The sequence below is a fragment of the Malus sylvestris genome, chromosome 7, assembly GCF_916048215.2.
Source record: "Malus sylvestris chromosome 7, drMalSylv7.2, whole genome shotgun sequence".
Taxonomy (NCBI): domain Eukaryota; kingdom Viridiplantae; phylum Streptophyta; class Magnoliopsida; order Rosales; family Rosaceae; genus Malus; species Malus sylvestris.
The window spans coordinates 4,026,662-4,042,352 of record NC_062266.1 but is presented as its reverse complement, the minus strand read 5'-3'; the positions used below and the strand labels follow the sequence as shown (position 1 = coordinate 4,042,352).

At 38.6% G+C, this 15,691-nt stretch overlaps 2 protein-coding genes and 1 long non-coding RNA gene across 4 annotated transcripts; 2 read left to right on the top strand and 1 right to left on the bottom strand.

Annotated features, from left to right (window-relative positions):
- Positions 1–1,982: 1,982 nt before the first annotated feature.
- LOC126629646 (probable protein arginine N-methyltransferase 3) lies at positions 1,983–6,693 on the top strand. The gene is made up of 7 exons (XM_050299747.1): positions 1,983–2,345; positions 2,926–3,480; positions 3,588–3,685; positions 4,593–4,671; positions 4,756–5,016; positions 5,133–5,300; positions 5,991–6,693. The coding sequence occupies exons 1-7, from the start codon at positions 2,055–2,057 to the stop codon at positions 6,447–6,449; spliced, it is 1,911 nt and encodes a 636-aa protein (XP_050155704.1). The 5' UTR covers positions 1,983–2,054; the 3' UTR covers positions 6,450–6,693.
- A 451-nt stretch (positions 6,694–7,144) lies between these two features.
- Positions 7,145–13,602, top strand: LOC126629650 (uncharacterized). Of its 2 annotated transcripts, XM_050299750.1 has the most exons (5): positions 7,145–7,219; positions 7,325–7,407; positions 10,377–10,969; positions 12,324–12,499; positions 12,652–13,602. In XM_050299750.1, exons 2-5 carry the CDS (start codon positions 7,386–7,388, stop codon positions 13,103–13,105), a joined length of 1,245 nt encoding a protein of 414 aa, XP_050155707.1. In that variant the 5' UTR covers positions 7,145–7,219; positions 7,325–7,385; the 3' UTR covers positions 13,106–13,602. The 2 variants fall into 2 exon arrangements, with proteins under 2 accessions (XP_050155707.1, XP_050155708.1); XM_050299751.1 differs by lacking the exon at positions 7,145–7,219 and having other exon boundaries at positions 10,380–10,969.
- A 305-nt stretch (positions 13,603–13,907) lies between these two features.
- LOC126629653 (uncharacterized) lies at positions 13,908–15,300 on the bottom strand. Its single transcript, XR_007625818.1, has 4 exons — positions 15,116–15,300; positions 14,964–14,998; positions 14,771–14,859; positions 13,908–13,988 (listed from the first exon to the last, which is right to left on the bottom strand). It is a non-coding gene; the product is annotated as an uncharacterized LOC126629653 (long non-coding RNA).
- Positions 15,301–15,691: the final 391 nt, after the last annotated feature.

Sequence of the window (15,691 nt, the reverse complement as noted above, 5' to 3'; positions counted from 1 at the left end):
TTTTATCACAAAAGGCCTCGGCATTAGTTAGAGTGGGGTAATACTATTTAAACTTCTTTAGTTTTCTTCACCCCACCGATGTGGGACAGTTTAACACTCCCCCTCACGTGTAACCTCATTTAGTGGTTCACACGTGGAGATCCACATCAGTAATTGAAACTCAGAGGTCGGCTCACGTTGGGCCCACTTGTTTTCAATTGGAACTCAGCGGTCGTTTCTATATTAAGAGTTTAGACTTGTTTCCTTCCGGGTGGTGACAAGCTCATTGGCTTGCACACAAGCTCGTTGGCTTGCACGGGCCCGCAACCGTGGGCTCTGATACCATGTTGGAATTGTTGGATCGTCGGGCCCGTCCCACTCTAACAACACCGATACTGTCCCCACTTAACCACCTGCACAATCCTCAGGTGTGGGATTTTATCACAAAAGACCTCGGTATTAGTTAGAGTGGGGTAATACTATTTAAACTTCTTTAATTTTCTTCACCCCACCGATGTGGGACAGTTTAACATCCTTTCACTCCTCTGTTGAATATATTAGATTTAACACCAATACAAGCACGGCTTTGTGTATCCTGTCAAAAGCCACACAGCACCATTAACTGCAAATTGGTGGCATCAGGGAGATCAGGCCAACATCAAGCTGGTGTTTAAACCAACGAATTTATATTTCAGCCATTGGCAACCAAGTGAATTTGCTCCAGCAAAATATGAATGGAGATCACACATCCTGGATATCAACATTTCCATGATACACACTCGCAATTTGAGGTACTTGGTGGAGATATCTGGTCACAAAACTCTTCAAGAACTTCTTTTCCACACCCACATAGGTGTGTCTCTCACTTATCTGTGAATTTGCTGTGAATTTGGATTTAATAGAATTTTAATGGACTGTTTAAAGGTCAACTCCAATCTACGGCCTAAAATCTACCAATCCCCTTCTATTCTCCTCCCAATCTATTCTAACTCAAGTTTTAAATTTAACCTAAAATTTAAAACTTAAAAAAAAATAAAAACCCAGATTTAGGCCAAAGATTAGTGGTGGAGTCCCCACCCACATAGGTGTGTCTCTCACTTATCTGCCAATAAAATTGAGCTCAATGGCTTTTTTGGTTGATCAACGACTCACATTCAAATGAACTATTGATTTAGTTGATCCTGCTCCCGTACTCCTAATGGCTGAGGAGTGCGGAGACAGAATCGTTGGGAAAGCATGTTTCATGAGTTTCATGTGTCGATTTAGTTATTTTTTCAATGTTTATTGGAATTTAATATTTTTGGGTTAAAATGTTCATAAAATTAATTTAAGGCCAGAAGGGTTGGAACAGAAAAACTGCTTCTGGGTTAAAACCTAAATTTTATGGGCTAAAAATTTTAGGTTTTAGGCAAAGGATTGGAGATGGTCTAAGTGACACATTTTAAAGAATTTTAACGGACATTATAATTTTGTATGGGTTTTGCAAGATTTATAATTAAATTAAATAATTAACCATTACCGTCAGGTATGATGAATTTCATTCATTTTTCTGTCAAATACTGGACGACTTTAACCTTAAGAGAATCACGTGTGGCCACGTGATTGAAAAAGTAGATAAAATTTTATCGAATATGACGATAAGGGTTAATTGGTGATTTCAAACAGTTCGAATAATATTTCAAGAAATCAAATGACATTTTACTCTTACACTATGTTTGAATGAGAGAAATAAATTTAGAATTTGGATAAAAGTCTGAATTTATAAATTGATATGCACCAATTTTCTTGTCTGAATTCATAAATATAAAAATTTAAAATTTTCACGTGAAAAAAAAAAACTTGAAATTTGAGTAAAAATCAGAATTTATGAAGGAGGGAGAGATTCTTTACCTATAATACCGGCTGGAGGCTGGTGGAAATGTAAACATTTTAAAATAGGGGTACAGCTGCAAAAACGAAGAATCCGATGGCAAAGTCGCCAATTCAGATTTTTATTACTGTTATTAGGGTTTGTAGAGGGTTTAAGGTTCAAAGCGAAGACACCCTCCCTCCTTCCTTTCTCTCTCAGATTACTCATGGCGAAGAACGGCTCCGAATACGAACCCACATTCACAGACGACGACGACGAAGAATCCGAAGAGCTCCAAGAGTGGAACGATTGGAATGCAGAACCAGAAGAAGAAGACGAAGAAGAAGAAGAGGGCTCAGACTTGCTGTGCTTGTTCTGCGACACCAGGTACAGCTCGTGCGACGACCTCTTCGACCACTGCACTTCGACCCACCGTTTCGACTTTCAGGCCGTTCGGAGAGCGCTGGGTCTGAATTTCTACGGCTCCTTCAAGCTCATTAACTTCGTTCGCTCTCAGGTCAGTCATTGGGCTGACAGACAAACAAAGGGAATGATTTTTTTTTTTTTTGTTTTTGAGATAGAATGCAGTAATTGGATTGGATTAGCGTTGTTTGAGTGGTTCTTTCACATTCGGTTTTGATTTGTTTGAGTAAGCGAAACTTGAAGAATTCGCTTTTACCGGGTAGTATCTTCTGCTGCAAATTGCAGGCTGCAATGCTAAGAAGTCGGAAATGGAAGTTTGTTTATTTAATGTGAAATTTTATTTATTGTTTTGGTTGGTTTTAGGATACAAATGATAAATTGGTTAAAAAGAGTAATCCTTGAATCCTTACGCTGGGCATAACACGAAATGCCCAAGTCAAATTGTTGTAGTTGTCTGCATTTGTATTGATGTATGAAATGCATTGTTAGTCCTTTAAAAAGTTTATTCATTTTTCCTTCGTTTGTTGGTATTAGGTGCGTGCTTTTTGTTTTTTCAGTTGTTGGGAATTTGAATGTTGATGTGCAGAGCAAAGTGTTTTCATCATCCTGTAATTTTGGAGTTTTTATTTTTATTTTTATTTTTTGTATTTTCTGCTGATTCCATTTGTTTCCAGGTTGCTGAAAACAGATGTTGGAGTTGCGGGCTGACCTGTCATTCCAACCAAGATCTACAGAATCATTTACATGAAACAGTCAATTTCAAAGACATTACACCTGGATGGGATAGTGACGAGTATCTAAAACCTTTCTTGCAAGATGATTCGGTCTTGTATAGCTTTGGTGAAGATGAAGAAGGTGAAGATGACTATGCTGCAGCAGTTGACAAGGACGAACTTATGAGTGATTTGAGGCAGTTTGAAGAGATCTGCATAGATCATGATATTCATGTGCCAAAGATTGCTATTGATTATGATACCTCTAATGAAAGTGGGAAAAATGTTGCTTCATCATCCAATAGCCACTTGAATAATGTGAATTCTCCTGGAAAGGTGGCCATCAATGGTTTGGATTCAGGAGAACATGTTGGGTCAGCTGATAGAAAGAAAAAAGAACAGCTTTTAAGAGCGTATATTCCAAATCATGGTTCAAAGGATATCAAGAATGTTAACAATGACTACTTTGGCGCTTACAGTTCATTTGGCATTCACAGAGAGATGCTCAGTGATAAGGTATTAAGTTAATCTGTATTACCTGGCAGAAGAAAATTTGAAATGAAAAAGTCTGTTTCTGTTTGTATTTTAGTTTGATTTGGACTCATATATTGTCATTTATGCAGGTAAGAATGGATGCTTATGGACAAGCTATTTTAAAGAACCCCTCTCTCTTGAAGAGTGCAGTGGTGATGGATGTAGGTTGTGGCACAGGTATACTAAGGTGAGATGACATGCTAGTTGCTTTCTTATGGAAGTAACAATTAGTTGGTGGTTTCTGATTCTGTACTTCATAATGGATTTAATCTCGGTCAAAATGCCTGTTTTGTCACAAGGGCTGTTACGTATTATCTCTGTGCTTCTTTGTTCTATCGAGGTGATAATGCTTTCTTGGTTTGACGGCATTACCCAAGAGTCTTGTTAACTACAGGATTGCTTGTTGCATTTTAACACTAGTAATGACTAGAAACTTAGACCTCTGATATGATCAGTTGAAGATGTGCTCTAGGAAAACTTTAACTTGGAATAATAACTACTTGAATCATCTCCTTGGGAAATATTTGAACAGTGAGGAAAAAGAAAAAGGAGAAAAGAAGCGAAAATCTTTGAAAAGTACAAGTTTTACGACTCTGTTAATAACATGTGTGATTGTCTTTGCAGGAAACTGTTTTGTATGGTATGAGTTTACAATAATGAAAATGGGTTGCAAAACCCTGTATTTGTGTTGGCTCTTGTAGCTGATATTGAGATTCTTTAAATCTTCCCAGTGTCCAATCTAAAGTGCGTCTCTAGAGACAAATTCTACGAAATGTTTTTGCATTTTCTCTAGAAATGTTTACAAATACTTTAGTTTCAGTTTAAATATTTAAGGTTGTTGAGTATGTAAAAAGATGCTAGTGACTATATTTTATCTATCAATTCAACATTAATGTGGGCAAGAGATTTACGAGTTTCTTGCATAGAATTCATAACTCGTGCTGAAGAACAATACAACAGTTTCTCAAATAGCCAGTCTCTATATATTAATTTCAGGCAATGAATGTCTGAAGTGTGATCATGTTGATTATTATCAATGTTCCATTACAAACAACTTATTGCTCCTCTAACTTAATCTTGTTTTCCCCTAATAGTCTCTTTGCAGCCCAAGCAGGTGCTTCAAAGGTAATTGCAATTGAAGCCAGTGAGAAAATGGCTTCCGTGGCAACTCGGGTAAATTTTCCCTGTTTTTTAATTGGATTTCTTCATGTCCTGACAGAGTTTGTTGCGAGTACTTAATTGGTTTTTTAATCGCAGATCGCAAAAGATAATGGTCTTTTGTCTAGTAAGAGCCCTGGTGAAAGTACTAACCATGGCACTGGGGTAGTAGAAGTGGTTCAAGGTATGGTTGAGGAGCTTGATAAATCCATACTAATTGAACCTCATAGTGTTGATGTATTACTGAGTGAATGGATGGGGTACTGCCTACTTTATGAGGCAATGCTCAGTTCAGTGCTTTATGCACGGGATCGGTGGTTAAAACCTGGAGGTGCCATGCTTCCTGATACAGCAACTATTGTGAGTTCTTTCTCTAGCCTCTTATCTCTTCAATTCTTCACATACCTCTCCATATGTTGTTCTTAGGGTTACTTTGTTCTTTTGTTTTTTCCATTCAAATTTCCCTTTTTTCTTAGTTTGTTGCAGGATTTGGAAAAGGAGCCACCAGTCTTCCATTTTGGGAAAATGTGTATGGTTTCAACATGTCTTCTGTTGGCAAGGAGCTTGTTGAAGGTGCAGCACAAATCCCTATTGTAGATACGGTGGATGGTCATGGTTTAGTGACCAATGCTGCTGTTCTCCAGGTTGGTGTTATGCAAGTGTTATATTTCTATGTGCATACGCAATGTATCAGGTCTTCAATTGGTCTTTGTTTTACACATGACTTTGTGATGGATCAGTCGCTCTCTGTGTGCTCCTTGATGCTCAATTTTATCTTTCTTGTCTTGTTGTCTATATTCATCTTTCAAAAGTCATGCCTTTTGAATGCGATAAAACATTTTTTTGCTAATGGCATCAAGGTCTCAGTGCCCATCGACTGGTTTGCATTCTTAGTTTTTGTATTAAATTTGTATACATGGTTCAGTAACAAATCAGTTATTATCTCTTGTGACGTCCTTAATAGGTCTATAAATGAAGAAATAGGATGCAGAATATGGCAGTTGCTAGGACCAAAGTGTGATAAACGTAGATCAAAATTTAGGTATACAAGAATTAGGCTCAACATAATAACGTTAAGGGGGGAAAATCATCCTAATAATTTAGTTTAAGTATATAATGTTATAATTTATATATAACATTTATAATAATTATATAATGGTTAGATGCGACTATGAGATAGAGGCTTGCAAAATGGGTAGAGGAAGACCTAGGAAGATGTCTTTGTACTTGTGAATTTTTGGAACATTATATGATGTACCAGGTCCAAAACTGAATAAGCGTACCAGTGACTCTTATTTGGTGGACAATGAATTTCCTTTTATTTTGTTTCGCAGAGCTTTGACTTGGTGACAATGAAGCCTGATGAAGTCGATTTTACTGCAAGTGTTGAGTTGGAACCAAACTTCAGCAGTGCAGCTAGCAGCTTAACTGATTTGGAATCTGAAACAACCTGGTGTTTTGGAGTTGTCTTGTGGTTTGAGACTGGTTTTACCAGCAGGTTCTGCAAAGAAACGCCGGCTGTTTTGTCAACATCCCCATATACTCCCAAAACGCACTGGCAGCAAACAATTTTGACATTTAAGGAACCAATTGCTGTGACATCAGGAAAATCTAACGTGGACGGATCAGCAGCAGTTGGCACTGAAGCTTGTCCGGCTGCAAGGATTCATCTGCGAATAAGCATTGCTCGTGCTTCCCATCATCGTGACATTGACATTTCCTTGGAAACTGCTGGAGTTGATCCTCATGGTCGGAAGCGTAATTGGCCTGTTCAAATTTTTAATCTTGGTTAGGCTAATGATCAAAATTTGGAATCCTGATTGCCCCTACTGCTCAACATCTCAACATTGACATTTTCCGAGAGACTGCTGGAGTTGATCTCGATTGTCCGAACCACAATTTGGCCTGTGTAACTTTAGTCGACATTGGTATAACGATTCAGATCTAAGATCGGCTGATTTAAAGCGGTCTAGTTTTGTACCGTCTGTGTTGTTTCACTTCTATTTGGGTTCTGAAGAATTTTCTAGTTTGTGTTTATTTCCTTGCGGAGTTTATTCCTAAAAAAAAATATTCTTTTTGAATTTCAACAGCCTAAAATCGCAAAAATTGAAACCACGTGGACCAAAATGAAACTCCACCCAAACTGCGTGGACTAAAATCAAATTCTTTAACTAATAAAATTGAGACATTTTTTTATTATTCAGGGTCGAAGTCGAATTTAAGTTTATTTTAATTGCAATTTAGGAAAATGAAACAGAAATAGTTTGGGTCCCACCATTTAACGACCCCCCAGATTCTCAATGAAGTCAAACCGATCCACAGACCCTAAAAAAAGTAAGCTAATCCGACGGCCAGGATCAACTCACCGCAGATTTTCCCTCTACAACGCACTCACGGAAAATATCTGGTGGGCGCGCAATAACACGTGACAGTTTGTAAGGCAGTGCGTTTTGTCACTTACGTGGGGCCCAATCAACTGCCCGATACTTTCCGTCTTCAAAACAGCGCCTAATATATAACAGACCACCGTACTTTTTCACAACTCCACCTCTAATCTAACCAGGTACTTTCTCTCTCGATTTTTTATTTAATTTTTTTGCTTAATTTGCGTTATTTAATTTTGGGTTTAATTTGGATTATATTTGTTGGGTTATTTGGAGTGGTGTAGGTGGGAATTGCAGAGGAAGATCTGATGTACTTGCTGGTGGATCTCAACTATACACAAGATCATGATGGCCCTTGAACAAACAGGTTCCTGTTTTTTTTTTTTTTTTTTTTTTGATGCGAAATTCGTTTAAAGTTTACATTTTTATACTAAATTTGATCTCACAGTTACTGCTTCAATTCTCAGTGTGAACTTTGTGCTTGTCGAATTTTGTTTTCGGTGGCCATTTTTGTTGCAATTAATTGTTTTTGTGGTGGGTTTTAGTTTTTAGTTTTTTGTGTTTGGGAGCAGTTTGTTTGGCGTTGTATGATTTAATCTAGGTTGATATGATGCAATTGGTTAAAGTAGGAGTCTTTTGATGATGTGGTATAATATTCTGGCTCGTTGGGAGTGTTTAGATGATTGTAGCCTCTAAATTTAAAAGGAAACAAATGTCGTAGCGTATTGTCTCTGTGATGATTGTAGTTTTGAGTTGAGATGCCAATGCTGTGATTTTTTTTTTCTTTTTGAAATTCAGAGAACAATGAAACTTTCATCTTGTTCTCTTTTTTGTTGACAAAGTTATATCTAAAAATCTAATTTGCGGAGTGCATGAATCAAACTTGGGTCCAAGAGACAGACTCACTGCCTTGACCGCTGGCCTACCAACATCTTCTTCATCTTATCTAAATATAAAATGACCGAAAGAAGCTTTCAGGCGTAGGTTTCTTCAGTTTTATTGGTAATTGTACAGTTCAGTTGCCTATATCTATATGTAAGTCCAATGTGGGGGAGAATTTTTTGGGATCAAGGTTCCATCGTAGCTGTAATTTCGTAGAGAGAAACCTGCCATTTAGTATTTTGGTACCAACTAGTATTTTGGTATTTTAGTGTATTAGATTCTCTTTTTAAATAATGAGGGTTAGTTTAACCGATGACTCTGCAAAGTGGCGAGGAACTTCGTTGACCCCTCGAAGGTCCTGTACAATGCGTAACCGAACTGATTTCTTGTGCAAATATGTCGAAATTTTTGTGGCAAGATTTCTGATGACTAAATTATGACTACAATCAGTCAGTGGTCATTAGAAAAAGTAGATGATATGCTCCAATGTAAGTTAACCATGGTCCTGTCCTGCATGCTGCAATGAAGAGTAAATATAACCAATGGGCAAACTGGAACTTTACTGTTTTTCCTCTAGGATTAGCAGACAGTGAGGGTTAGATGGAGAAACATACTAAAGCCTATGAAATTGGTGGTAAAAATTCCATGAACAGGAGGGGCTATGTAGAGAATTCTGTTGAAAGCATCTTAATGTTAGTATGTTTCACATTCACAATGATTATTTACTTTGACGTCAGTCCAGTTAGTCAGTTACACTACCTTAAATTATATATAATATTCGAGCACGGAGAAGGTCAACATGGAGAGATATTTTGCTCATAGGAAGATTTTCTCTTTGCCAAACTATCTGGCATGTTATATTTTGAGTGTCAATTTGAACCATTAATCAATTGGAATCTTGTTTAAATGGGCAGCTCAAATTGGCATTCGGGTAACATCTTATGCCGTATATTTGCAAGAGAATATTACTATACATATCATTTCAATCGTGCTACCCTGCCAATAATTACAGGCTAGACATTGTAAGGAGCATTTGTATTCACCTTTAGGATGTGCCACTGCTTTGCTTTTAACCCACTTAGCAGTGACTCAGGCCTGGCCTTAGAAAATTTTGATTCCTGTTTCACATTCTCCCATGTTTGGGCTAGGACTTTCCTCTTAGTCCTTTTCAACCCTGTTTAAGTGAAGGTTTAGTAATCCCAGATACCGTGGAAGTGTATAACGAGATACCCTTTGAGTTAGAGCAAACATTGCTTCTTCTCCTTATTGAACAGCGGTATATTGATCGGCCTATAGATTTATGGGGAGAGGGAAGGTTTAGCTTCAATCATGTCACTGCTTACTATTAATTTAACAAGCAAAAAGGAAATGGATGCAAATTGATCTTTAATATTTTCTTTTGTTTTGAAAAATTCAGGAACTGCGATTTAGGGATTTAGAGAAACCTTGGAATATAGTGCCCCGAGAAGTCCCACTTCCAATATGATCGCTCCAATGGATTGCTTTCTGCCCTGCCCTCAGGTGTGGGTACCCTCCACCATGCAGTACTAATAATTGAAAAAAGAAGACAAACAGAAATGAATTTAGTTGATGCTAAAACTAGTTTTCTTTTTTTTATTTGTTCTTTTTCAATTAAGAGATACTTGGAAAATAGTTGCCTGGGAAGTCCCAATCCCCCTTTTCCCAGTCTCTGTAGCAAAGTAGCTCTTCCCACGACCTAATTCCTTCCGTGGCAGTGTACCTGGCCAGAAAATTCAGTACTGAGTCTAGTTGTAACATAGGAAACAATAAATAACAAAAAAGAAAAGATAGGTATCCTGAGAGATGCACTTTTATTTCTGTTTCCTGCCTCTGTTTTTCTTGTCTGTTTTCCAGACATAGAAAGTTGATGGAGGTTTCACAAAGCCTACTTGTTCTCCTCTGCACTGAACTCATGTAGTTTACTTTCATCCTGTTTGGTAATGATATCAGAAAAAGTTGTTTTCCAGTCTAGCAGCTTCACTCGTTACAGTTTGATCGAAAATTAAAAGGTAGATGAGTTTGAGGCAGTGTGATATAACTGGATCTGTGTTCTAAACTTCTAATTGAATATGTGACCTTTGAAAAGGATTCTGAACTCAGTTGACTAGGTTTCTCCTGATTCTGAAAGATTGGACATTGTGTTCTTGGACATTGATGATGATTGGTGACCGATTAACCGATTGCATCTTAAACACATGAATTTCAGTTTCTCTTTTCCTCGGAGCTGTACATTGTTTCTACTACATAAGTACACTAAAAATGTTGAACACATCTATAAAGTTATCGATGCTTTAATTTCGGTGGAATACTGCATGTTGTTCTGCATACACTTTAAACTCGCCTACTCTTTGTTGTTTGATGTGTTGGTTTTTGCTGGTTATCCAATGACACGATACTTGTGTTTCGTCTCATTTTATTTCTTTCCTGTTGCAGAAGATATGGAAAGGACCTGCGAGGCTTCCTTAAAATGCCTCCACAAGGGATTCCCATACAACCTCCAGTGTAATGGGAGTCCCATTGAAGGATTTCCAAATCTTAAAGATGCAATTAGTAATCATCCAGTTGGGGATGTTCCTGAATCAGACCGTCCATTGGGCAGCGAATTTCTTGAACCTCCAACTGAATGTCACAACAAACCTAACTACCATCATGATTTTGGATACTGGTCAACCTTCCATTATGACTCCCAAAAGGTGCAACAGTGCCAGATGAATGCTTTTGAGAGCCAGTTTTATCCCTTTCCCATGGAAAATCGATTTCATTATGCTCCATTCAATATGTTTGCTCAAAGCTACCCGAATGACTTCCAGTTCCAAGACTTTCAGTATTTTGTGGTAATAGACTTTGAGGCTACCTGCGATAAGGATAGAAATCCCCATCCTCAAGAGATAATCGAGTTTCCATCTGTGATAGTGAGTAGCATGACAGGCCAACTGGAAGCATGTTTTCAGACTTATGTGAGACCAACATGCAACCAAGTCTTAAGTGATTTCTGCAAGGATCTGACAGGAATCCAGCAAATTCAGGTTTGTCCTGAACTTAGCCTGCCTTTATTTATCCATAGGAACAAAATATTGTGAAGACTTCTTAGTGACTGTATTTAGTGACATTATTGTGATTGTCTAACATGATACGGTCTGGTGAAACATCTTATGGGTCCATCGTATGTTTTACGTCAATGTTATGTTTGCAACTGTTAAAGATGGGAATCTTGGATGAGTAATTTGTGGATTTTCATTGGCTCAATTAGTATTGTCAACTATAAAGTTGTCAATAAAAGTTCCACCTATGCTTAGCAGAAATTTTTTGTCCTTAGTATCCACCCACCTCCCTTGGGGAGTTAATTTCATAAGCTATAATCCTGCTCCCGTTCTCTATACATTTTATATGCTATTGGCACAGCATGACTTTGCTATTCAGTGTAGAATCTGTAGATCAATTCTGGAAGAATTTGGATAGTGATAAATTGCTGATTACTTTGAATCCTATGGTCACTATGAAGATAAATTTTATACACAATCACCTTGGGCTGAATTAGGTCATGTACTATATACGTGGTGGACTATATAGTTCATGATAGAATATATGATAGTTCTCATTGTGGTCGCATGGAAGATTTGATGCGACAATGATTGAAAACATGCACCCTAAAGCTGCAGTGTATTGCTCACACGTGTCTATAGATACTCTTAGCAGTGGACTGAAATGGAGTAACTGGCATAGAGAGTAGGTTGAGTTTGCGATTGATGCTATGAGCACTGTTCTACAAAATGAGTTATGAAAGTGAATTTTGTGGAGGAGCTATTTTCCAGTTTTGTTGGTCAAGAAAAAAAATGGTTATGAAAGTGAAGTTGTATGAAACTATGGCCTTGTTTGGTGCAAAGGATTGGTTTGGAATGGATAAGCCACTATTTCAAGGTCTGCTGAAAGAAGAAATGAAAATTTTGTGGCTAACTTGGAGGTAGGAGAAAGTTTACTTTAGAAGAGAAGTTATCCATTCCTATCCTCCCCAAAATGAGAGGATTCGAAGGGAGAAGTTTTCTTCTTGGGTAGTCCTCTTCTAATCCCCTCAAAATGAAAAATCATTATCTTCTACCTTCAAAATACATTGAATTTGGACGGTTATCCATTCCAATCCAATCCTCTATACCAAACGAGGTCTTTATATTTTAATTTGTAGTTGATGTTGTAATGGCATGCTTTGTGCGTACTTCTTAACTTAGAATCATCCAAGTCTCTAGATTCACCACATTCTTTGAGTACTGTATGTTATGTGATGGAATTTGCAACTTTTTGTTGTGATATTGTGTTACCAGTGTTTCTCTTCTTTCTTTACCGTGATCCGCTAAATTCATTGATGATGAATATGGGTATTGGTAGGTGGATAGAGGAGTTACCTTAAGCGAGGCCCTTTTAAGACATGACAAATGGCTTGAGAAGAAGGGAATAAAAAACACCAACTTTGCTGTTGTGACATGGTCAAACTGGGACTGTCGGGTCATGTTGGAATCTGAGTGCCGATTCAAGAAAATTCGAAAGCCTCCGTATTTTAACCGGTAAGAAATGCAGATCAAAGAAACTAGTGTTCATTGGAATTATTTCTGTAGTGAATATAAGAAAACTTTGTCAATAATTTTTTGGTGTTTAATATATACGGAAAAGACATGAGAATATTTCTCATATTTTCATGTTGATTTTCTCTTGATAGATGGATCAACTTAAAGGTCCCTTTCCTTGAGGTTTTCGGTGGTGCTAGGTGCAACCTGAAGGAGGCAGTTCAAATGGCAGGCTTGGCATGGCAGGGCCGTGCTCACTGTGGCCTGGATGATGCCAAAAACACCGCTCGCCTACTTTCGCTTCTCATGTGCAGGGGCTTCAAATTTGCCATTACAAACTCATTGGTGTGGCAGACTGCTGACCGTCCTTTGACAATGAAACAATCCCCAGAGCACATGTCACCACCACATCACCCTCTGAAACTGAAGGAGATGGGTGCTCCAGTATTCCATTATCATCACCCATTCTGTTTCTGCGGGGTGAAGAGCAGCAAAGGTATGGTCCGGAAGCCAGGGCCAAGGCAAGGGAGCTTCTTCTTTGGCTGCGGAAACTGGACCGCCACTAGAGGCGCCCGTTGCCATTACTTCGAGTGGGCTTCTGCATAATCGAAAGTAAGAAAGAACTTCCTGATCTTTCGAGATCGTATCCTAAGCTTATTCAAAATTTCTTCTGTATAAAAAGAACCAAAAAGGGGAAAAAAAGAGAGAGGGCGGAAGTAGGGATTGTCTCCGAGAGGAAGCGAAATACGGCGCTTTTAGCCGGCTGGTGAGGTTTCTGATTCACCTTGAAGAATAGATATAAATAGTTGGCTCAAACTGCTTAAAATTATGTTTCTGCCAAATATTTAAGTACACTCTAAAAAGGGAAGAAGTTCAACCTGTAAAGATGACTTTGATGTTGACAGACAGAACAATTTGGGGAGTGAATTTGGGTAGTGACTTTAGGATGATGATGCTTCTGCATGCATGCCTGAGAGGTCAAAAAGGCATGCCAAATTATCTTTAAATAAACTTGTGAAATAGGGGGAGACTTATGGTTTTCTTAATGCAAATTTCTATGGGCATCTCAGTAGAGTTGATGTGCCCAGTTTGCTTGCTCTTCTTATTTCGTTGCGGTTTTTCGATTGCTGGTTGTGTATTCTGGAAACAAACCATCCCCAGACACTTCGTAACTATTGAAAACGCTTACATGAGTGGAGTATGCGTGTTTTGATCAAAGATAATGGTCCTTTTTTTGCACCCGTCATCTACTTGTGAGACGAGACATTTTTTTCTTGGACAAATTGAAACATTTTTGCCCAGGCAACAAAATAAGTTAATTGAACGGGAGTAGGGTTTTATGAAAGCCCTTCACGAGCATGACAAAGTTATGTGAAAGATTTGTAAAACGCTTTTTAAATAGGGATTTGTGAATCTCTTGCGTATGCCTTTGTAATGGTCGTGGAGGAGATTTTTTAATCCCCCCTATCTAGCATGTCGTCGTACGTTCCTTACTAACTTGGTTTCAACGTCATGAGATTTGAAAGGAATTTTTCTTTTTTAATCCAGTGATTTTTATCTCTACACGTCAACCGGGGAAATGGGTGCATCACCATGGGCGACTCAAGATGTTTTGGTTTATTTCTAAACTATTGAGTTTGAAGCGTTTATTTCTAAATTGAAACTTTTTCAAGGCTAGAAAATTTAGAAATCAACAAAAAGAATACTATAAAGAAGTCCAAATAATTACAAGATGGTACGATAACGTCTCTGCAGTTATAACAGGACTTGTAGTTCTACTGAGAGTCTGAGGCCGAGGGCATTTAACCCTTCACTTGCATATAACTCATTGGGGACGATAAAACAAAGTCATGTTCGAATTCCACAACACCCTCATTACGCCAACTTTGTTTCTGCCTCCTCAAATGAAACGCCCGTGGCCATAGATTGGTGCGGAAGCCTCGTTGCCCTTCTAGCTTTAAGCTCTTTAACATGCACGACATACGGCCTCAGCTCTTCTAAGTTCCTACCGTACCATTGGCCACGCACCTGAAACACATTTCCTATTCCGAGCTCCACTCCATTTGCACCTACCAGCACAACAAAGTCACCTTGCTTGCACTGTGCAAATTCTGCAGGACAACCGGCAACTGCTTCTGGCCACGTTATTCTCAGCTACTGCTGCCATAGCAGTTCTCAACATGTTTTAAGGATCGCTCCTGGCATTTAGTTGGGTGGAAGCATCTCTACCAGGACTATCGGGGGAGATGTTGGACCTTTGCCCCCGCCCACCTTGCTTGTCTGGTGAAGCATTGTCAGCCACTGGTGTTGCACGAACATCCTTAGCTGTGTGGGCTAGCCTGGCTTTTCGATTGTTTAACCTGCGGAGACACAAAACATTGATGTTTTAAGCCATTAGGATACTGAAAGTAGTTTTAAGCAATGCCTAGGAGAAACAAATACAGGAAAAATGGGGATGGTTTACCAATTTTTTAGCTGTGCACATGTAACCTCGGAACCCTGGATAACACAATGGTACATTTCTTAGTGAAAAGAAGTTCGGTATTGTTGTTGAATATAGCGAATAAATTCAACATACGTTATTTACAATGTTTGAAGTTTGAAGAATCAACTTACTTGATAACGTAATTTCTCAGCTCATGATTGTATCGAGGCTGCATTTCGCTGCATATCAGGTTCATCCAATAGGGCTCTCTCAACAAGTTCCACCTGCATATCATTCATTATTGTTCGTTTGCGTTTTCTCCGCTGCTTTTCGTCAGAAGGAAGAGTTTCAACCTTTTCATCCTCTGGGGTTCCCCCATATCCACCTTCTTTTATGTGTGCACTCGACTTTGGTTATTCACTGTTTTCCATCTGATCACCAGCATTTTTTCCTCTTGCTGAGCTTGTGTCTGAACCACTTGTTTCAACATTATGAGCATCTCTTTCGTACACCCTAAAACATCTAGAGATGCATTCCCAGATAAACCTTTGCCCTCCCTGACATCAACTTGGTCCACATCTTGAAAACCAGAATTCTCAGACATTTCCTCTAGGTTAGCACTTCTGTTATTAAGATTAGAACGTTGTTTACTCAATAACGGCGGCGCACATCCTCCAGTACTCTGACCCTCCTACCAGGAATCAAACTTTACTCTCAGGTCACGATGTTGAGAAATAACTACATCACTGTTAGCAAACTCCAATGGC